Source organism: Prionailurus bengalensis, chromosome C1 (genome assembly GCF_016509475.1).
Source record: "Prionailurus bengalensis isolate Pbe53 chromosome C1, Fcat_Pben_1.1_paternal_pri, whole genome shotgun sequence".
Lineage (NCBI taxonomy): Eukaryota > Metazoa > Chordata > Mammalia > Carnivora > Felidae > Prionailurus > Prionailurus bengalensis.
The window spans coordinates 151,902,887-151,927,671 of record NC_057345.1 but is presented as its reverse complement, the minus strand read 5'-3'; the positions used below and the strand labels follow the sequence as shown (position 1 = coordinate 151,927,671).

Genomic DNA, 24,785 nt, shown 5'->3' with positions numbered 1-24,785 from the left:
ACAGGCAACAAAACCAAAAATATTCAGTGGACTATATCAACCTAAAAAGCTTCTACATATCAAAGGAAACAACAGAAAGAACAAACTATGGAATGAGAGAAAATGTTTACAAACTGTATTTGATGAGGTGTTAATATCCAAAATATATAAAGAGTTCCTATAACTCAATTGCAATAAAATAACCTGATTTAAAATGGGCAAAAGACTTGAATAGACATTTCTTCAAAGAAAACCTACAAATGGCCAACAGCTACATAAAAAAAATATTCAACATCACTAATCATCAGGGAAATGCAAATCAAAACTACGATGAAGTATCACCTCACACCTGTTAGGATGACCATGATAAACAAAATCAACAAAACAAGAGGGAAGAACAGGTGTTGGTGGGGAAATTGGAACCCTTGTGCACAGCTGTCAGGAATGTAAATTGTGCAGCCACTACAGAAAATAGTATGTAGGTTCCTCAAAAAATTAAAAATAGAACTACCATATAATCCAGCAACCCCATTTCTGAGTCTTTATACAAAAGAGTTGAAGCCAGGATCAGGATAATGAAGATATATTTGCATGCCCATATTCATTGCAGCATTGTTCATAATAGAGGTAGAAATAATCTAAATGTCCATCTACAGATGAATAGATACATAAAATGTGGTATATACACATAATGGAATATTATTCAGGCATTGAAAAAAGAAGGAAATCCTGTCATATGCTACAACATGGATAAACACTGAAAAAAATATGCTAAGTGGCTTATTAGCCAGTCAGAGTAGAACAAATACCTTATGATTCCAGTTATTTGAGGTACCTAAAGTAGTGAAACTTAATAGAAACAAAGTAGAATAGTGGTTTTTAGGGGTGGAGGAGGGGAAAATGGGGAATTGTTCAATGGATACAGAGTTTTAGTCAAGCAATATGAAAATGTTTAGAGATCTGCTATGTAACATCTGCTGTACTGTATACTTAAAATTTTAATAAAGAGCCAATAGGATAGAATTACTGAATTCTTGGAAAAGATTGAAGACATTGAAGCACAGAAGGCAGGAGAAAAAGAAGGCAGTCAGCAATTCCAAGAAAGATACAAGGTTTTACAAGAAAAGCATATTCCAAAGAGGAAGAAACTAAAACATGGAATGATTTTGAGCAGCTCATGCAATGTTAAAAAGGAGAATTCATTTGACCACGATGTTAAGAACATTGCTGGTTTTGATTCTTCACTATACTGTATATTTATTGTTTTTGTGGTTGTTGTAGGGCTTGCCACATACATCCAGCTATTGGGCTCCACTAATTGCTGGCTAATTGCTCTATTGTTTTTGACAATAACCTTGGCATAAATTGCTCTGGTGATCTGATCCTATTAAATTGTAGCTCCTCTGCCGTTGAGGTCATTGTTTGAAGTTTTTCTGATCCTGGAAGGGCTCTTCTTAACTGTCTCATCCCCTGGTTCTCTCTGGTACACTAGCTAGCCTATTGTTCAGTCTGTATGTCTCATACAGCTACCTACCACGTCTTAACTGCTTTCCACCAAAACTTCTATTATTTTTGAGAGCATGTTTAGGCTCCGCTTCAAAGAAAACCAATCTCTTTGGAGAGAATTTTGGGGCTCCCCTTGGGTAAAATCTCTGAGATTTGACTCCAGAGCTGGATGCAAGGACAATGGTATGCTTTTTAATGACTGGTTCCTTTGCTTTAGGAACAGGGAGCTAGGCAGGGGCAGCAGTCAGAGTCTATGTCTGAGGTAGAACCTCCACCCTTTGGGTGGGGTCTGGGTGAATGAAAGGAGTCCTAAACTCCTAGATGCACAGACTTAGCATTAAGCTTCCATAACACATGCAGAAGTGGGGGTGGAATAATAAATTCTGGCAACGTATTCTTCTTGAGAAGATACCACTGTCCTCCTCTGGGAGCTAGGAGGAGAAGGAACCCTATGTTCTTGGCTAAACTTGCCTAGAGTGAAGCCTCTGTCATACTGAGCCAGGATCAGAGTAAGGAGAAAGCAGGTTGTGTCTCAGTGCTGAAGACTTGATGTTCTTACCAAGATTTAATAGATTTTCTTTAATTAATGTTTCTTTATTGGGGTGCCTGTGTATCTCAGGTGGTTAAGTGTCGGACTTCGGTCCAGATTGTGATCTCATGGTTTGTGGTTTCAAGCCCCATGTCAGGCTCTGTGCTGACAGTTCAGAGCCTAGAGCCTGCTTCAGACTCTGTGTCTCACTCTCTCTCTGTCCCTCCCCGACTCACACTCTGTCTTTGCCTCTCTAAAAATGAATAGGGGGCTTCTGGGTGGCTCAGTTGGTTAAGCCACTGACTGCAGCTGAGCTCATGAACTCAGTTTGTGAGTTCGAGCCCCACATCAGGCTCTGTGCTGACAGCTCAGAGCCTGGAGCTTACTTCAGATTCTGTGTCTCCCTCTCTCTCTGCCCCTCACCTGCTCATGCTCTATGTCTCTCTGTCTCTCAATAATAAAGAAAAAAAATTTTTTAAATGAATAAATATTTAAAAATAAATAAATGTTTCTTTATTTGCTGTATGCTCTTAAGACAATTTCCACAGACTTTCCATTATTTTTTAAATTTTATTTTAGAGAGACAGAGAGGGCACACAAGGGGGGAGAGGAGCAGAGGGAGAGAGAGGGTTCAGCATGGAGCCCAACGTGGGGCTTGATCCTATAATCCTGGGATCATGACCTAAGCCAAAATCAAAAGTCAGACCTCAACTGACTGAGACACCCTGGCACCCCCATTATTGCTTTTTAAAATGTTGTTCACAGGTATGGTTATTTCACCACAGAGAGGGTGTTCAGAGATCCTTATGCCATCATTCTGGAAGTATGTATTCAGAACATTGTATTAATGGCCTAGGAGTCATGATACTAGAGCCATAGAGAAGGAAATGAAATTATTGCATACTACTTGGCTCCAGTGTAAACAATATATGGAAACAACCTAAATGCCTAAATGCCCGTCAATAGATGAATGGATAAAGATGTGGAACATACACACAATGGGATATTCAGTCATAAAAAGAATGAGATCTTGCCATTTACAATAACAAGGATGGACAAGGATATTATTTACAATAACAAGGATATAGTGCTAAGTCAGACAAAGAAAATGCCATATGATTTCACTCATGTTAGGAATTAAGAAACAAAACAAACAAACAAAAGAGAATAACAACAACAAAACAGACTCTTGAATAAAGAGAACAAACTGGTGGCTGCCAAAGTGGGAGGTGGGTGGGGGATGGGTAAAATAGATAAATGGGGATGAAGAATACACTTATCAGGACAAGCACTGAGAAATGTATAGAACTGCTGAATCATATTGTATACCTAAAACTAATATAATACTGTATATTAATTATACTTCAATTAAAAATTTAAAAATAGAAATAACTCAATCCAGTAATTCCACTAGTAGGTATTTACCCAAAGAGAACGAAAACACTAAACTGAAAAGATGTATGCACCCCTGTGTTTACTGCAGCATGATTTACAATAGCCAAGATATGGAAGCAACTTCAGGTCCATCAACAGCCCAGGGGTTTCCAGGTAGGTGGTCTGTTCTAAAATATAAGCGTTGATTTTATAAGGGTGATTTGCCAGCTTTGCTGAAGCCACAGATTAGTTAGTATTTTTTCTTCTCCTTTTCTTAATGCCACCTACCATTCTTAAGAACAGTAAATAATGTTGTTGCCTTAGTTCTGAGTAGAAAGAAAATTAAAGCCTCCATTTGGAAATACTGAGCTGGATCTTGACTCATCCCTTTCAACCTATTTGACCTCAGAAAATCACACAACCTCTTCGGGTTTCTATGAACTCATCACACATCAAATCTAGTTATAAAAATTGTGCAGGGTTGTGTTGAGGCTTGAAAGATGTACCATAATATATGTAAAGCTGCCAGCACTATTCCTAGAATTTAGTACTCAATACAAAGTAGTTATCATTATATAAGTTTTCTATGTTGGTTATAAAGTACTTTGATACAATATTAAACCTACAAATCACTCCTATGACTAGAAGGACAGGTATCTTTGCCATTATTTAAAAGTGAGAAATTAGTGGTGCCTTGGTGGCTTAGTTGATTAAGCATCCAACTCTTCATTTTGGCTCTGGTCATGATCTCATGGTTCGGTTTGTGAAACTGAGCCCCGGGTAGGGCTCTGGGCTAACAGCCTGTTTGGGATTCTCTCTCATTCTCTCTCTCTCTCTCTCTCTCTCTCTCTCTCTCTCTCTCTCTCTCTCTCAAAAAAAATAAATAAATAAACATTTAAAAAATAAAAATGACAAACTAAAGTTCTGCAGGCTGCTACCAAGGAAAGGATCTAATAGGGCACAGGATTTCTAGTCTGTACTTCTTCTACAAATGGAGCTAGCCCTAGGGCACCTGGATGGCTCAGTTGGTTAAGTCTCTGACTTTGGCTCAGGTCATGATCTCACAGTTCATGAGTTTGAGCCCTGTGTCAGGCTCTGTGCTGACAGCTTAGAGCTTGGAGCCTGCTGTGGATTCTGTGTCTCCCTCTCTCTTTCTGCCCCTCCCCCCCCCCTCTCTCTCTCTCTCATTCAAAAATAAACATTAAAAAAAAATGGAGCCAGTCCATTGAAAGGTGTGGTGGGCAAAGGGAGCTTCTTTTACTTACCATTGTCTTATTTCCAGTCGAAATTTATTCTGTACCAGAGCCAGATGGCTAAGGATATTCTGGAACCATGGATATTGGCCCCAATGATATATATTTTACTATTTCAAGAAAGACCAGGTAGGTTAGGGGATGACAAGGTATAGCATTAATCCATAAATTAACATATTTATAACTATGCCCACAGTTATACTTAGAAAACAAATAGGTACCAACAACTTCATTTTTCTAAAAACTCTTATTATATAAGTATAGAAATTTTGTAAAAAGGACAGGTATCTGCAAGTCTTTTTTCTCTGCATAAATTGTTAGAACTTGAAAAAATGTAAAAAAATAAACTTTTTAAATGGTTAGGTCTAGGGGCTCCAAACTTGTGAGGAAAGAGATATATTTCATATTCCTGAAATTGTTTGGCTCTCTGGAAATGGTTCTGAGAACAAAGTAAAGGGAAGGCACTGAGGGAGGAACAAAAATACTACCTGCCTTTTCCCTGCCCCGTTCCCCAATCTCCTATGGGATTCCCAGCTAACTAAGCATGTGGGAGTAAGGAAGTCAATGGTCTGGAGAGCTACTCAGAGATCTGCCAGGTAAAACTTCAAGGTCTTCCTGATAGATGGTATCCAAACCATTGATCAGGGATCCCTAACTTAGGGCCATGTGAACATGTACCTGGATTTAGAAACTGACATATGTGCCCTAAAGTCTTCTTTTTAGAATCATTTTTTTAAAAAAGTATTTAATCTGCTACAGAGGTTAGTTATATTTGCCTAGGTAATACATAAGCTATGATTCAGGTTTCATCTGAACATGCAGAAGAATTGCCTCAAATCCTTACCAAGCCTTGTCATAAATTCAAATAATAACATAGATGACTATGGCATAGTAATGCTGCTGAAAAGAAAACTCTTAATATTCATTAGAAGCAATAGTCTCTTTCTTGTTAAAGTAAATTAGTATTATATTGTCTGAATTTGTGGCAAACGTTCTACTTTTTAGGTAGCTAACAATTAGAATTCTCCATGTTGGTCATTCTGCTAATTTACCTCAAGAGAACAAAAGGGTCCAACACCATATAGTTTAATAGGAAATGATCTGAATACTCTGAAAATTTGGTGAAAGTAAATTTATATATGATAAAAGGAAACCAAACTGGAAAATAAAGAATACACGGCAAGTTTCTTGCAGAATGGCAAGCTTCTTGCAGAAGTAACATAACAAGGGAGAAAGGTAGCACTACAACAGATGAATGGATACATCTATGTATAAATGTGTGTGTATACATACACAGATATACTTTCTCCAGCTACCGTATATTATGATGCATGTAGATATGGTATGCATATAGCTACACTTGCATGGCAGGAGACACTTTGTTTCCTACTTTAATAGTTTGATTTCTACATTTTGTAGGTGGAGGAAATGGAGTGGTAACTTATTCAAGGCCATACTGATTAGATTTGAATCCAGGTCCGCTTGACTCTGACCTCTGCTCTTTTAGCTACAGTATGCTTCCTCCAGCTGTTAACTTTGTGCCATTTCCATCAGCACAGCCAAGAAAGCGAGATGGCTCCAGAATAAATGAAGTAATCTATACCACACTGTATGATCTTCTCAGTTTCCCCTTTGGAGACACTGCTTCTTTAAGATATTCCCCCCAAACACCCTGCAGCTCTTCCTTCATATCATGGCAGCTACACTATCATCACTTCCTTTGGTACAACTGTCCGGATTCCTATTTCTCATGGCCTCATCGAAACCTGGCCACTCGGCTGGTACCACACCTCCATTCAGTATGCTTGCCCTGTGCACCATTCCCTCAGGGTTATGGTCTCTGTTTTCCAAAGTGAGTAGACTGTGTTAGTGAGGACAGTGGCATAATGTATTACTCCATTCCATTGTTCTTTCCTGTGCCTGCACCTCTCATGTTTGAAATCTCAGCAGTCCGTTCTCAGAGGCTGCACGCTGGTATAGGAAGTCTAAAAAAGCTATCTGTATGAACCCATAAGAGTTCAAAGAAGGCTCTGGAAACTAAGATTTTATGCTCTTAAATTTCAAAAGCAGATATTTCAGATAAATAAATCAAGATAAAATGAGAAAACATCTCACTTTCCTGTTATTCACCTGTACTAATGAACTTAGTCCAAATAATTCTAATTCAAAACTCCCAAAAGAAAAGAAAAAGAAAGAAAACTAGAGACAGCAAATGTGAAGAGATGAAATATGAGTTTGGAATAAGCTCTGTTGTTAATTTCATCCCAAATAATTTTTAGTAACTCTGGCCATAGATGGAAGGATTAATGAAAAAAAAATTCTTCAGGTGCATAAATGGCCGGGTGCCTAGGACACTGGACTTTGGATTCTCCAGCCAGAATTCCTGTTTCATTCAATTCCACGCATTTAGTTGAGTGACCTCAGACAAGTTGCTTAACCTCTATGTTGTCTTCTTAAAGTGGGGATAAGGATAGCAACCACATGGGGGTATTATGAAGGTAAAATGAGTTACTTTAGGTAAAAGCAGCTAGAAGAGGGTCCAGCATAAGCAAATCTTAACTAGGTACGAGGTATCATCACTGTTATTGTTACACAATTGTCACTACGACCAGCTCATAGACTGGGATGTTCAACAATCCAAAGGCAAGAGAATGATGGTATCTGCACTTTTTTTACATTTTTAAAAACACCGCTTATAAAATGCCAATAATTTTGACTGGTGGTATTAGATTGTTTGGCTTAAAATATACTCTTCACCAAACACATCCTCTACTTACTCTGCCCAAAACAAAGCATGTGCTCTATGCCATCTTATTTATATAAATGGCTACAGAGTGATTAGATAAACATTATAATTAAATGCCCTCATCCAGAAGTCTTTGCTTTTGTTTCAGGGCTAATGGAGGTGATCAGTCTTCCTTACATGAGAAGAGCCTGTGGCTGTCTTCTGGAAAACATAATTTGGTAGAACTCCCTTCAACATTATTACTAATTTTAGTTTCTAGGTTGCAGATGCTCTCCCTTTGCCTTTGTAGTTATTATTAGTACCTTCCTGTGTGTGCTGAACAATAATGGTTTGTGATTCATTTTTTTGAAGTCTCTTTATTGACTAAATTAGCCCCCAGTGTGCTATATAGTAAGTTAAGTATTGATTTAAGGCATAAAATCAGAGAAACTATGATCTATCTGCAGAAGTCAAACACATTTTTATGCCTGTTCTTTTTTCTTTTTCAAAAAGTATTTTGAGTTAAAAAAATAATAAAATCACACTACAGAATATTTACAGAATAAAAAATGAAAAAGAAGTCTCTCATATTATTTCCACCAGTTATGGTAGTTTTTTTTAACATATTTCTTTTAGTTCTTCTTACGTATATTTTCAACATATTTATAAGCATACAATGTCTTTAATCTTTTTTATATAACACTATAATGAAAGCATTTTCCACATTGCTACATTACTCTTCATAATTATAATTTTTAGTGGATGTGACATAGTTTACTTACTCATTCATTATTACTAACCATTAAATCTGTTTCTATTAAGATGACTATTTTTTTTTCAACGTTTATTTATTTTTGGGACAGAGAGAGACAGAGCATGAATGGGGGAGGGGCAGAGAGAGAGGGAGACACAGAATCGGAAACAGGCTCCAGGCTCTGAGCCATCAGCCCAGAGGCCGACGCGGGGCTCGAACTCACGGACCGTGAGATCGTGACCTGGCTGAAGTCGGACGCTTAACCGACTGTGCCACCCAGGCGCCCAAGATGACTATTTAAATAACACAGTGATAAGTCTTTTCTGAAAATTTATTTCCACATTTTGGAATTTGTTCTTAGAAGAGATTGTCTAAGTGCTTATACTTATCTCTCTAGGAAGTCATTTAAACTTATAGCTATATCATGAAAAAAATAGCTTTCCAAAAATATGCAGAATAACTCCCTAAAACACCAGGACTACTAGCTAATACTAAAAATGTAAATACTCTCTCCATTAAATTCTTAAACTCTTTCTCATCTGAATTTCATTTCCACTCAAATAGCAACATCCTCTCCTTGGCCTCTAAGTACATAACTTTGGAAGTATTTCTCACTCTCATGACATTCTGCACCTTTATGTGTTAGCATTTACGTCAGCTGTAATTAAGCACTTATTTGTGTAATGTTTAATGTCTAACTTTTTCAATAGATAATATGCTACATAAGAGCAGAGACCCCATCTATGCTGTCATTTTTACATCCCAATGTCTAGCACATAGCAGGCAATGTTGCTTATTCATTCATTCATTTAATGGTTTAAAATTATTTTGTGCTGAGTACTTTGCTAAGTGCCATGGGGAAATACATAGAAATATATGACAGTCCTTGACTTTTAGAAGTTGTAATAATAATAATAATCCTTCACTATTATTATTATTTTAATATATTGTAGGAGAAAGTTCGTGGGCTTTAAAACTGGATAGATTTGAATTTGACTCTCATTTACCATTTATTGGCTATATGATATTGTGCAAATATTATGTTTTATAATTATTCTGTTGAAGCCTCATATTGATCATCTGTAAAGCAGGATTAATACTTATTCCACAGGTTATTGTGAGGTAGAGTTATGTATGCAAAGTTTTGTTATAGTTCATATACATTAGAAAGTATTTCATAATTTTTTTTGTTGAGTGAATGAATAAAGTCCTGCTAATTTGGATTTGCTTCCTTCCCCTCCCCCTCCCCCCATCCACTTTATTCACTTTCTTCCCATTACCATTGTCTGAGTCAATAGTCAGAAGTTAAACATTTCACACCTAGGTTATTGATCCTTTCTCTACTTTATATTATCACCTTCTAATCTATTATCACATAATTCTTCCCAGAGCTTTGTCATCATCCCCAAGTTTTTACCATATAAAACTTATTACAACACTTAAGGATCCATCCCAACTGGTCCCAGGAGTCCATTCTGTCTACCTCAGGGCCCTTGACTTTAATTATGACATGCTCATGTGGAACTTACAACAAAGAAAGAGAAAAACATAGACATGCCATATATAATAAACTCAAGGGTTTCTTCCATGAATATTTGTTCTATGAATATTTCCCAACTTCCCAGAGTAGTTTGTTACTTCTTCCTCCAGGATTTTATACACATATCTAGTATAAATACTGCGCTAAGCTGCAATTATTTGAGTATGCATTGCCTCTAGCTCCCTTCTCATTCATTGATTCAACAAATACTTGATGTGCAGCACAATGTACAAAGGGCATCTGTAGGCTCTTCTTGATAATCACTGAGCTCCTTGAGAGTGGAGACCACATCTTGCTTATTTTCATACTACCAGCACTAACACAATACAGAGAAGACGAATGGGCACTGAAGGAATGAGAAGAGAATGTGTGACGAAAATGGAAAATCTACTTATTATACCTTAAAAGTTTTGCTCTAATCTATCTTTTAGGTTGCTCTTTTCCTGAAATGGGAAGTCAATTTGGTTATGGGGAACTGATTTGATGAGCACCACCTGGCCCTAATTAGCTAATCCTATAACTTGCCATAGGATGAATTTCCCAGACTCCAGTTGAACACTTTGAAATATACAGAGAAAACAAGGCTTTCTTTCTCATAATCTTATCTCCTTTATCCCAAATATTATAGGTTTGATAGGCATCCTTCCAGATCTCTTATTTCCTATGTATTTAAAATATACTTCCTATGCATTTTTGAGAGTTAAAACATTGTCTCTAGAAGGCTGCTCTCAGGGGCTTGCCTAAGGCCACAAAACAAGATATTGGTGCAGATTTCTATCCCCAAACTTTTAAGCCAAGTTGTTATCAAGCTTCTTAAAAATAACAAGCTGATGTAGGGCTTCAACACGATGTAGTAAACCTCATCTCTAGCCAAGACTTTTTTTCCCTCCTTGTCAAATGCCTATTTATGGGTAATAGAAATAAGTACTTTATGTTCTAATAAGCTCTAAAATAAGAATCCATTTTACCTCCATTATTCAAATATTTACGCTTCTTATTCCTCTATTTTTATATTTTTTTACTCCTGATAGAAATTAAAAACTGCTTGAAGGTAATATAAAAAGACCTAAATACAATACAAGTTTATCCAAATGCTTCTATATTCTAAATATTAATAATAAAAATTACTTTGGCAAACCAGTGGCCTATAATGTAGTACAGCATCAACACGGTTCAACTAGATGTTAGATGGCTAAGGTTTTAGCCCCAGTTCTTCCACTTGGGTCAGCCATAAACCCTTCTGAGCCTCTGCTTTTGGGTTTTTTTTTCTTGCTTCAAGTTTTTTTAGCCCTCAAAAGAGGTAATATTCATTCAACACTTATTTAGGCAACAAATATTGAGTATCTACTTTGTGCCAGGAACTGATTCAGACATCGGAAAAGCAGGGATCAAAACAGACTAAATTCCCTCCCCTCATGGACCATTTACTCTAGGAATGGAACAGACAATAAATTAGATTGACAGGCAAAGGTACCACTTTAAATAAGCACAAAACTACATGTTGGTGAGGATGTAGATCAATGGGAACTCTCATACATTGCTGGTGAGAATGAAAAATGGTACAACCACCTTGGCAGTTTCTTACAGAGTTAAGATACACCCTTTCATAAATCCCAGCAATCCTGATTCTAGGTATTTACCCAAGAGAAAATGAAAACATAGCCCAAATAAAGTCCTGCAGGTGAAGCAATATAGCCCCAAAGCAGAAACAACCCAAATGACAATCAATTTGTGATTGGATAGACAATTTGTGGTACGATCATACAGTGGAGTACTATCCAATTAAAAAAAAAAGGAATAAATTGATGCATGCAACAAAATGAGTAAATCTCAATAGTATTTAAAATAAATGAAAAAAAGCTAGACACAAAAGGCTCCATACTCTATAATTCTATTTATATGAAATTCTAGAAAAAGCAAAACTTTGGAGACAGAAGTCTTATCAGTGATTGTCAGAAGATGTGGGTTGGGTGATGGATTCACTGCCAAGGGGCGTAAGGAAACATTTTGGGAAATGCTCTATATTTCAACTATGGTGCTATTCATTTGTCAAGACTCATTTAAGGATTACTTAAAAGGGGGTATATTTTATTGTATGTAAATGATACCCCAATAAATCTTACATTTAAAAATATAAGTCAATTATATAATATTTTAGATAAGAAAGGGAGAGAGAGGAGGACGTTGAAATTTTAGATAGAAAGTCCTCAAGTAGCAAATTTTGAAGAAACTAAAGGAACAAGCCACATAGATATCTGGAGAAGGGCATTCAGGCAAAAGGAAGACCAAGTATGCAGATGGAGAGGCAGAAACATGACCAGTGTGTTTCAGGAAGGGCAAGCATATCAGGGTGACTGGAGCAGAGCGGTGAAGAAGTAGGAGATGAGAGAGAACAGATCCCACAACAGCTGCAAGATAATGGCAAACTATCAGGAGGCTTTGAGGTGCAGAGTGACATGAGGTGACTTATGTCTTAAGAGAATAAACCCAGCAGCTTCATAGAGAACAGTCTATGAGAGACCAAGTGTAAAATCAGGAGCACTAGTTGGAGGACAACTGTAATAATTTACACAAGAGATTATGGAGGTAGAGAAAGTGGTAAAGGGTGTTCAGATTCTATACAAAGCCATTTGATTTGCTGAGAAATCTAGGTGTGTGAGAAGGAGAGTCAAGAATAAAGCACTTTTTTTTTTTAGTCTACACAGTTGAAAGGACGGGGATGCCATTGGCAGGAGGAGAGACTTGAGAGAGCTTCCTCTTACAACCTAACACAAATAGGACTAAACTATAAGCATCTACCCAGTATGTTAGTTTGCTAGAGCTGCCGTACGAAAATACCACAGACTGGGGGGCTTAAACATCAGAAAGTTATTCTCTCACAGTTCTGGAAGCTGGGAGTCCAAGATCCAATGCCAGCAGGGTTGGTTTCCTCTGAGGCCTCTCTCTTTGTGCAGATGGCTGCCCTCTTGCTGTGTCTTCACAGGATCTTTTTGCTGTGTAAGTACATCCCAGTGTCTCCGTGTGTCCAAATTTTTCTCTTATAAGGACACCAGTCAAATTTCATTAGGACTCACCCGTATGACCTCACTTAACCTAAATCACTTTCAAAAATTTTTTTTAATGTTTATTCATTTTTGAGATACAGAGACAGAATGCAAGCTGGGGGGGGGAGGGGGCTGGTGACAGAGAAAGAGAGGGTGACAGAACGTGAAGCAGGCTTCAGGCTCTGGACTGTCAGCTCTGAGCCGGAGGCGGGGCTCAAACCCATGGACCGTGAGATCCTGACCTGAGCAGAAGTTGGATGCTTAAGTGACCTAGCCACCTAGGCACCCCGTAAATCACTTCTTTTAAAAGCCCTGTCTCCAAATGTAGCCACATTCTGAGTTCCTGGCTTCCACATACAAATTTTGAGGAAACACAATTCAGCCCAAAACATCCAGTAATATGATTTCAGAGTGAGTAGGACCATCTTCCTTATCCTCCAAAAACTTGATTTTAGAATTAAAAAAAAATTGTGTTGGGTGTTTTATTCTTTTAGATATCAAAATTTTAAAAACTTAGAATAAATAAAACTGGACTCCTACAAATCATCTTTAGAGCAAGTTCTAACAGACCAGGTACCTATGCAATGAAGACATGAGCAACACTGGAGTAAATGGAAGCAACAGAACCGGCCTGGACACAACCTCACAGAGACTAGCAATGAGTGTTCACTATACAACATAGTTTGCTACCCTTCACATACTATGCAAACAGGCTTGCCAAGAGATTGTTTATAAAGATAGGTTTTGGGGTGGTATACCGTTCTGCCTGCTACTGAGAACTGTAACCATAGAATGTTTTTATGAAGTGAATGCCTTCCTTTCCCGAGTTGTATATACATACTTCTTCACTTGACGTTTTCCTGTTTGTTAAAAAATAAATGTGAAGTGCATAAGCTGAACACCTTATATCATCAAGAAATTCATTTATAAAAAAATAGGCTAAGCTAACTGAATTTGGTTAGTTTTATAAATATCTAGTAAGGAATAGTCTTCAGAGCAATTAGCATATTAATTTCAATAGTTAAAGGGAAGTGTTTCTTCCTCCCAAACAAGTTATTAGCAACGTCTCTAAGCATTCATTCAGCGTGACTAATACTATAAAGAACATAGCAGTTACACTTAAAATATCCAGCAAAAGTGACATGAATGAATAAATAACGTAGCAACCTTTTACATGAACAAGAATAATTTTCCATCCCAATAGGAATGGCAGATACCCTGAGTAAAATTATCAAATCACATACAAAGTGCCAACACTGGCATTATACTCATCTCATAAAGAATTCATGGCAATGTGCCCAGCAGGTGAAATATTCCAAAAGCAGGATACTGGTACTGTTTTAGCCTGTCATCAGGTACCAAAAATGGCTGGACAGTGAATCAGTTAGGAATTAAGCCTCATGTGCCATCTCCAGGAGTTGAGGCTATATGATTCACTTGACAGATTTAACTTTTAAAAAGACTTTATTTTTAGAGTATTAGGTTCACAGCAATATTGAGCAGAAGATACGTATACCATATACCCCCTACCTGAATGCATTTATCACTTCCCCCGTTATCAACCAGAGTGGAACATTTGCTGTAATTGATTAACCAAATTAACATACCATTATGATTGAAAGTCCACAGTTCACGTTAGGATTCACTCTTGGTGTTGGACATTCCATGGGATTGGAGACATTTACAATAAGATGTATCCACCATTATGGTATCATACAGAGTAGTCCTAAAAATCCTGTTTTATTAATGTTAAGTTTTACAAGTTCTTTGTAGGTTTTAGATAACAGTTCTTTACTAGACATGTCTTTTGCAAATATATGCTCCCAGTCTGTGGCTTGTCTTTTCAATCTCTTGACATTATCTTTCGCCAAGCAGAAAATTTTAATTTTAATAAGGCCCATCTTTAATTTTTCTTTCATGAATCATACCTTTGGTGTTGTATGTGAAGAGTCATAGCTTTAGTCATAGCTAAACCCAAGGCCATCTAGATTTTCTCCTATATTATATTCTAGGATTTTTATAATTTTGCATTTTACAGTTAGGGATATGATCCATTTTGAGTTAATTTTTGTGAAGAGTATACAGTCTGTGTCTAGATTCATCTTTTTTTTTTTTTTTGCATGTGGATTTTTAGCTGTTCCAGCACCATTAGTTGAAAGACTAGCTTTGCTCCATTGTATTTGTTTTTGCTTCTTTGTCAAAGATTAGTTGACTATATTTATGGGGGTATATTTCTGGGCTCTCTATTCTGTTCCATTGGTCTATTTGTCCATTCTTTTGTCAATACCTCACTGTCTGGATTACTTAGCTTTATAGTAAGTGTTGAAGTCAGGTAGTGCCATATCCTCCAACTTTGTTCCCCTTCATTACTGTGTTGGCTATTCTGAGTCTTTTGCCTTTCCATATAAACTCTAGAATCAGTTTGTAGATGTCCATAGAATAACTTTCTGGGGTTCTACTTGGGATTGTGTTGCATCTATAGATCAAATTGGGAAGAAATGACACCTTGACAATATTGAGTTTTCCTGTCAATGATCATGTACTATCTCTCCATTTATTTAGTTTTTCTTTTATTTGTTTCATCAGAGTTTTGTTGTTTTCCTCATATAAATGTTGTACAAATTGTGTTAGATTTATATCTAACTATTTTTTTGGAGTGCTAATGTAAATGTTTTTAATTTGTTTTTAATTTGAAATTCCATTTGTTCCTTGCTAGTATATAGGAAAGTGATTGACTTTTGTACATCAACCTTGTGTTCTGAAGCCTTGCTATAATCACTTATTGCCTCTAGGAGTGTTTTGTCGATTCTTCCAGATTTTCTATATAAACAATCATGTCATTTATAAACAAAGACAGCTTTCTTTCTTTCTTTTCAATCTGTATACCTTTCATTTTCTTGTCTTGTCTTATTACTTTTGCCAGAACTTCCAGTATGATGTTGAAAAGGAGTGGTGAGAGGGACGTTCTTAACAATTCCTGATCTCAGGGGGAAAACTTCCTAGTTTCTCACCATGAAGTATGTTACCTTAAGGTTTTTCTGTATTATTTACCATGTTGAGGAAGTTCCCCTCTATTCCTAATTTATTGAGAGTTTTATCATGAATGGGTGTTGGATTTTGTCAAATGCTTTTAGTGCTGTTATTGATACGAACATGAACTTATTATCTTTAGCCTATTGATGGAATGCCTTGTATTAATTGATTTTGGAATGTTGAACCAGCCTTGCATACTTGAAATAAATCCCACTTGGTTGTGGTGTGTAATTTTTTAAACATTGTTGGAGTTGATTTGCTAGTATTTTATTGAGGATTTTTGCATATTTGGTCAAAAGAGCTATTGGTCTATAATTTCCTTTTCTTATATCTTTGTCTGGTGTTGATATTAGGGTAAGCTAGCCTTATAGAATGAGTTAGGGAATATTCTCATGGTTTCTATCCTCTGAAAGAGATGGTAGAAAATTGGTATAATAGTTTCTTTAAATGTTTGATAGAATTCAACGAGACTGGTGCTTTCTTTTTTGGAAGGTTATTAATTATTGATTCAATTTCCTTAATAGATACAGTTCTATTTAGATTATCTATTTCTTGTGTGAGTTTTGGCAGATTTTCTCTTTCAAGGAATTGGTCCATTTTATCTAGATTATCAAATTTGTGGGCATATAGATGTTCATAGTATTACTTTATATTCTTTTTAGTTCCCATGGCATCTTCAGTGATGTCCCTGCTTTCATTTCTGATATTAGCAATTTGTATACTCTTTTTTTTTCTTAGTTACCCTGATGAGAGGCTTATCAATTTTATTGATCTTTTCAAAGAACAAGACTTTGGTCCTCTGATTTTTTTTCTCTGTTGATTTCCCTTTTTTTTTAAATTTTTAATGTTTATTTTATTTTTTTAATATGAAATTTATGTCAAATTGGTTTCCTTACAACACCCAGTGTGATTTCCCATTTTTAATTTCATTGCTTTCTACTTTTTTATTATTTCTTTTCTTTTGCTAATTTTTAAATTAATTTGCTTTTCTTTTTCTAGTTTTCTAAGGTTGAAGCTTAATTTCTTTTTTAACCTATGCATTCAATGCTATAAATCTCCATCTAAGCACTGCTTTTATTGCATCCCACAAATTTTTATAAGCTGTTTTCATTTTAATTTAGTTCAAAATGATTACTTTTAATCTTACCAGTACAGTTCCTTACACTGATTAACAAGTCAGTACTTTCACCAATGAAAATCTATTTCCGATATTCAGCAAAGCCTTAGTGTTGACTGAAATGTGACTCACAGGCTTGTGATAACCTTTTCTGGTATTTAGCCTCTCTGCTTTAATGTTAGCTGACTACTCCTGGAGTTTGGACTCCTGACTGAAATACCAGCTACCTATGGCTGTAAGTTAACCTACATACACATATTACCACAGTGTCTGTGCTGAGATATTTTAATATAAATTGAAACATCATTATATTCCACCTTAAATATTTCAGAATATACCCTTAAATCTAGGTCAATTCAGGAAGTGAAGAGAAATGAGGTCAGTACTTCAAAGACTGTAAACCTTCTGAGAATGGTCATCATATCTCAACAAAGTGAAATGATGAATTGTGGCCATGCAATGCATCTTAGAGAAGAAACCACCAATTTTTGCTTATCACTCTCCCTCTAATCTTGGATGCTTATGTAAATTTCTGCCCTTTCATAGCTATTTAACAACAAAGCATGAAAGATAATTCTATATAATGTCTGTAAATCTATAGTTACAGAGAAGGAAAATAGTAGCTAAAGGTGCATCTGAGAAGTAACGTTATTGCAAGACAGTTAAGAAAGGTTTACTCATATCTACCAACCCCCTTGGCCTCTAGAGATAGAAAGATGAAGAGATTCTAATCTTGTACTCATAGGCTCATAATCCATTAGGAACAATGAGGATAAAACAGGCAAATAATAAAGTTATATTGGATATTATTGCTAGTGGAGATAAGACTTTATCATTGAAATAAGAATTTAATTCAGAGCAAAAGGGAAAGCAAAGATATCAAGGGTTTGGATTAAAAATCAAGAATGAGATGGGTTGCCAGAAGTGTATTTATTGAATAATCATTTATTGAGTGCCTACTATCATATTTATTAGATTCTAAAATGTCAGATAATCTCCTTGCTTAATGTCAGTTGTAAGGGGCATTTCCAGAAATGTAAAAATATGGACATGCTCATTTTATGCACGTGCCAAGCACTTTGCTAGGACAATGGGCTCAAAGGGGTGTCTAATAGTCATGGACGTAGCATTACAGAGATTAACCTGGTGGAGCTACACATACATTACACAAATAAATACATAGAATATAATTACAAATTTATTTTGCAAGAAATCTGGATAAATTTTTCAAGTGTATATGTAGTAAAAATCTGATTTAAAAAGTGGCAACACAGGGGTTTCTCTAAATCTGAGTTTTATTCTTTATTTTTTGATGAGTGAGTACTATAAGGTCATTGAGCTATGAGAACTACCCTTTCATCTTCTTTTCCCCTGAATCTCAGAGCAACTTTTGAATCTCTGCTATAGTTTGCAATCCTGCCTCTCATTTCTTCCAGATGACTTCTACACCATATTGGCACCCTGTCTGAATCTTCAGTCAGAACTAGTTTTATGGATCCAGATTTGTACATATTTAAGTACATTAAGACTCTCATAACATCTCAAGTTTATTCAAAACTTCCTGCTGAAATTTTTAAGAGTCAGGTTAAAGATACTGTAAAAGAGTACACTTGTCTTCACTTGCCAAACAAGCTTGGCCAGGTGACGTCAATTATTTTACAACACATTCAGTTAATCAATATGTATTAAGTATCACTTACTATAGTTACAGTATTATGCTGAGACTGGAGGGATACAATTATTACATGTTTTCTATCTTAAAAGAGGCTCAACTCTAGTTGAGGAGATGAGAAAAATAATACCCTTCTATGAGTATAAGGTCGGTCAATAAATAACATTTATCCAGAACATCCCTGGGTTATGTGGAGGGCTGAGAGTTGGATAAAAACAACAAAGATAGGAAAAAAACAAAAAACAAAACCAAACAACAAAAAAAAAACCTTTCAAGAACCTAATAGTAAAATCAGTCCTCCTAATGGCTTGGTAATTGTTGATATTATTTAACTCTAGTCTGCTAGTATATTGAAAACTAGAGTAACAGACCCTGGTCTCTGCTTTGACCCAACCAGCTGCAAAGAATTCATATCACCCCAATCTTTCTTTAGCTAGCCATCTTTGAAAGCTTTAGATTATTACTATATATTGAAGGAATATTTCATCTTACATAGCAGAATGCTTTATTCTATTTTTGCTGTTTCTTAAAATCAAAGCAACCTAGAAAAAGTTATTCCCACAAACTCATTACTTATTGCTAACTTGACATATTCAGCTTGATCATCTGGTATAATGTATATATTCTTGAAACTAAATTGATTATCTTGACACTTGCTCTTGGCACAATGAAAAGAAACTTATAGCTTCAAATATAAGGTCTACATATTACCACATTATAAGGTTAGGATGCCAAAGGAACTAGGAAAGTCTTTAAAAAATCAAAGACATTTTGTTATTTCATTGGTAAAATTATGGGTTTAGGAAAATCTGAATACAGGAGGCCCAACTATAAAGAATATCTGAAACGCACATCCTAAATACGATGCCTTTTTCAATATCTTACACCTAAACCAACTATGTGGAAGCACGGGCATATTAATTTTGCAAAGATTGCAATCTCAGATATGCTGCATCCTAGCTATGACATTTTTTGAAAATTTTTTCTTATGAAAACTGTCAAAGCATGAGGCCGGCAAACATCGGGAGAAAATTTTAGGTGACCATGAGCATGATGACACTTACAGACTGATTAGTGTGAAAAGGTCATGGTGGCAAGAACAAGAAAAACCACAAGTATCATATGGAGCTCACGAAACAGAAAATGCTTTGGGCACAAGCATGATATTACACTGTGCATTAGCCATTATTGTTAGCAATACTTTTCTTTACCTTTTTTAAATGCACATGACCGAAAGTACACTAATAAATATATTCATCATACGCATAGCGAGATATTTGTTTTGCTTCTCCAAGACCAGGTAATAGCAATAACTGATCAGATTCATGCACACCCTGTGAGTGGTACTGAGAGCCAGGGAATCATGGCGTGAACATCAAAGTGAAGATGGTTCAGTAAAGATGTCTGGTCAGCACATTTCCCAGGGAGACTACCAGTTTCCAACCATCTCACCTCACCACCCAGCAGGATGAACCCATCTTTCCATCTCTGCTGCCTTCCTTATTACGGCTGAGAAGGGCACATGGGCAATGGGAAACAGTGATTAGCACACATTTCTGCTCAGCCTTCACATAATTAGGTTTTAGATGTGTACACTGTGATAAAGCATCACTTGAACCTAAACTCGTGGGGATCCTTTTTTAGAAAAGCGGAGATGGAAACATTAAGAAAGTCAGGACCCATGCAACTCTCCTCCTGATTGCCATGAAAAGCAGGAATCATGGGCAAACAAAGCTATTTTTGCTTTCAAATTATCCTCTGAGCATTTGTCTTACTGAACCCCACAATTTGTCTTGATCTCATCACTTTTGGGGAGGTTGAAATCCCATGTTTACCCACTCCCTTACCATCATCTCTAATCTCTCTCTTTCCTCTGCCTCTCTGTCTTCATTTTCAAACACACATAGCTCTTTTCTGTCACAAATTACCATTCTCAGGATCTCGCTGCCCTCTCCAGCAGGCACTGTTTTTCACTTTCTTTGACCAAATCGGCCTCTGCATACTTTCTCCCTTTCTTTACCGCCTACTCTCATCTTCATTTTTTGCAAACTAGCTTGTAGTCCTGCCCCCCTCCCCACCCAGTGCTGTTTCTTACGTTAACAATGATCTCTCTCCCTCGTCCTGTTTGATCTCTACACCACTGTCCTCTAAAGACTTCTTGACCCAGCTTTGTCCCATGCCTTTTACAACCTGACACCATCCATGTTTGTTTGTTTTTTGTTTCTTTTTCTGATTCTTCTTACTTTTTACCTATTGCTTGCATGCTCCCATTCTTCTATCTTCAAGCTATGACCATTATCCAGGGCACAGTCTTTGCTTCTCTGATCTTTTTCCTTTTTACACCTGGAGATTTTCAATGGTATTCCTCAGTCTGAGGTACTTTGATGCTGCCACTGAAGGTTCAGGAACAAATGGAAGGGTAGGTGGACAGCTGGTGCCTCCCCACCACTGCACATGGAATAGTTCTGCTTTTACCTGTTTTACTTGGGCCATATTTTGTCTTTAGGAGAGCTTATTTGTATTCATCAGTGTACTGATGCAATTTGAAAATTACATCAAAACCATAAAACCTGGATCCAGCTTCTTATTTTACCACTATCTATTTGACTTTCAACAAATATTTCAAAGCATCCATGCGTTTCTTACTTCCAGACCTGCACCATTCCTTCCATCTGGACTACTCTCCTGCCCCCTTCCTCAGCACTTTCCTAACTCCTACTGGTATTTTGGTCTTCTTCTTTGTCTTCTTCTTCTTTTTTTTTTTTTTTTCTAAGTAGGCTCCACATCCAGCATGGATCCCAATGCGGGGCTTGAGCTCATGACTCTGAGATCCAGACTTGAGCTGAGATCAAGAGTTGGACCCTTAACTGACTGAGCCACCCAGGCACCCTGATGTTCTGGTCTTCTATGTTACTTCCTCCAAGTAGTCTTCCATGAACCCCAAATCTGGGTTCGGTATTCTTCTAATGTGGTACCATTGCATTCTGCACCAATCTCTTAACACAGCACTTCTTTCATTGTGTTGCCTGTTTGTCTGTATCCCCTATTAAACTGGAAGTTCACTGAGGACCGAATGTATTATTCATGTCTATAGCATAGCGCTTGGCATGTAATAAGTGTGAAAATGCAGGCAGAGATAATTATACATCCCTAGTACCTAGCATAGTGCCTGGCATGTAATAGGTTTGAAGATTCAAACAGATAACATACATCCCAGCAAGGAGATCCAAATTGGGTGACACTGTTCTCTAAAGAGAAACAAAACGGCACGTGTCCATGTTATCCTTCATTCTGATCAAACTAGTCTTCCCATTTGCCTGCTTCCTGAGTGTCCCTGACACCTCCTTCATCTGCTTCTGGATCCTGTTCACAACACCCTTGCTATTTGCTTTTACTGGGAAAGTTACTTTATGTTTCCACTCTGATTTTTCTTATCTGAGACAGAGGTAGAAAGACCAGGAAAAATTTGATGTACTAAAAATCATTCTATTTTCAACACTGTATCATTATATCATTCTTAACAAAATCAGAACATGATACTATTTTGGCCTAATTTCAACAATTCTGATGTATGTCAATGGTAAATAAAGATAATAAATCTTCAAAGTATTTGGGGCCATATCTAAGCAATTTATAAGAAGACCATTGGTGATTGATGGAGAGGTTATAACGGACTTGTAAAGAACATATTGGTTCAAATATTTGCTGTACAAAAATGTACATACAAATGCAACAAAAAAAATCCTAAAATTAAATCAAAGAAAGGAATAATGTAATGTTTGTGTACTCCACAAACACAGTCGTAGAGAAATTCCAAACTGCTGGCATACTAAAACTGGAAAGTACAATAGGTACAGTCCCATCTTTATTCCTGAACTGTTAACATCACCTTCAACTGGCAAAGCCTGAGCACCTCCACCATTAATATCGTGCATTCTAAAAAGCAAAATCACATTTCAATTCGGTGAGTTTTGCTTTTGTTTTTATAATGAGAACTCAAGTATCAGATGAGTATCTGATGAGGTGGCTTTTAAAATCCTGTTCCCCTCTGAGAGTCTGATCAGGGATTTAGATCCTGAATCAATGTAAGACACTTGATCTGCAATGGAAGTTCATCCTATTTTTTTTTTTTAAACAATAGCAATTTGTAAAAAGACAAGCCCCATGGCCACTAGGGGAAACGTTACTTACGAGTATTGGGTCAGCAGTTCCAAATCATTATGCATGTTGATTGGATATGCTTCACTGAGTTCAAACAACTTCTCTAGGGCCTCATAGATGAAGATGATGCAAATAAGAGAAGCGAAAGCTTCTTCGGTGAACCGGGTGATGTAGCAGACGAGGGAGCTTGCATCGGTCGCCACAAGTATGATACAAAGGGTTGCCGTCCAAAGTCCAATACTAGCTCTTAAAGACAGGTACGACAGCCCATATTCTCTAGGAGGAGGAAAGAACAGCGGAAATAAGGTCATTTAACAGCTCGCCACCATTTTAAATAGATGGGAATAAGTCTAATTCAGGAAGTGAAAGTAAATAACCTTCACATCCCATGATTTTCTAAACTCAAAACGTTTGTTGAAAGGGGACATCTAAGAGGACAAAACTAAAAGAGGTTTCTCATGTTTAGAACAGAATATCATTTTTTATAAATTTTACATAGCAAATCGCACATACATTTTACTTTTCCTTTATTTCCATGGAGAGACAAAAATGGCAAACTGAATCAAATCCATTACGCCCACCTTTCCCAGCAGACCCCAGACATGATGTTGGGAGAAGTATAAATACGGTGGAGAAATAGAAAGGGAGGAAGGGCCAAAAGTATTTAACACTTACTTGCAAAATTTAAACAAAATCTTCTCAAACACCAAAACTGGTCCTGTACTGCCCAATATGGTAAGAGGCTGTCCACCAAAGAGGGAATAGGCTATCCCAGTCATAGATGCTCCAAAGAGAGATTCTATTGCACTCTGTGTAGAGATATAAATAATTCCATTACCTAAGCTACACAGGCAACTATTATACCTAGGAAGTACATGTTTAAAATACATGAGGATACTCTTTTTCATTTGCTATGAAAAACCTAGTGACCTTGGGCAGGATGTGGAGTAAGGGAATAAGAAAAGGGACAAGCAGTCAGGAGAATATGAATGGTACTGAATGGGGATGTTTTCTCTCCACATTCCTCATCTTGCTTTTCTTTGGACTATTAAAAGTTTACATGTATTCGCGGTCAGTGTCAGGAGAGAAGCGTGGGCTGTGTAAGTGGGAAATGGATTCCTCATGTCCATCTCTCTCTCCTTGTGAGAATGGGAGCCAAAGCCAGACAAGGACTGGGGTTGGGGCGAGGTCAGGGATGAGAGCAGAACCTTGTGTAAGACTAAGAATTAACAGTTCTGAGACATTCCACTTCCAGATTACCAGTTATAAAGGAATCCAAAACTAAATGTTGACTTATCTAACTATCATTCCTAAAAACTGATTAGGTTTTAAAATTCCAGGGAAAGCATAATACATACTATACGACCTTCCGTTGCTTCTCCCAGCAGTCCTCCAAATGTGATGACTGGAGACATACACGCGCAGTAGAGAAATAGAAAAGATGCTAAGCACTGCAGGCTGAAAGCATCTCTGAAGTCACTCCAGAAGTATGGAGCTTTTCTTTTGATATCTAAAATAAGTCCCCCAAAAATCCTAAGATGGGGGGAGGAGGGAAACACAAGAGTGAAATCCAAATATAAAAACACACACCCACAAAGCAAAATCCTCATTTCCTTTTTGCCAGGTCACAGTATACATTTTCCATCAGCGGAGATGAGACCCATTTTAACCTGCTACATTGTATTAGCATGATCTACAGAGATGGCTTTGTACCACTGTGTCTCTTCAATTCCTAACTAAATATTATGCCAGCAACCAGAAAACCCCGTGTTCTCTCAAACAAGGTGCAGAGCTGTCCTTCAATCAAAATTCAAATAATGAGATTTAAGGATCACTCTAATCTCCGTGCCATTTCTATATCAATCTACCCCTCCTAAACTCAGGCCTACTACCCTCAGTCGTTGGCAGTATTTTCTAATTGTTTACATTTCATTTAGCATAGCAGAAAGTGAAGTTTGGGAGGATAAGGTGGCTTTTGCGTTCTGCAACGGTGAACATTACCCTAGAGAGAAGAAGTAGTGTTTAACCATGGCTCCAGTTACCTACTTTCTCTGCCAAAATATTCCTCACCACGTATTGTTTCAAGCAGGCATCTAAA

At 36.9% G+C, this 24,785-nt stretch overlaps 1 protein-coding gene across 7 annotated transcripts in view; it reads right to left on the bottom strand.

Moving 5' to 3' along the window:
- The window catches only part of SLC4A10 (solute carrier family 4 member 10), a 297,649-nt gene that overhangs the window by 53,037 nt on the left and 219,827 nt on the right, over nt 1-24,785 (bottom strand). For all 7 annotated transcript variants that reach the window (XM_043576897.1, XM_043576896.1, XM_043576894.1 and 4 more), the window contains 3 exons: nt 24,046-24,220; nt 23,363-23,496; nt 22,718-22,963 (listed from right to left, as the gene is read on the bottom strand). In XM_043576897.1, coding sequence (XP_043432832.1) covers nt 22,718-22,963; nt 23,363-23,496; nt 24,046-24,220 — 555 coding nt within the window. The remainder of the gene's footprint in view (nt 1-22,717; nt 22,964-23,362; nt 23,497-24,045; nt 24,221-24,785) is intronic.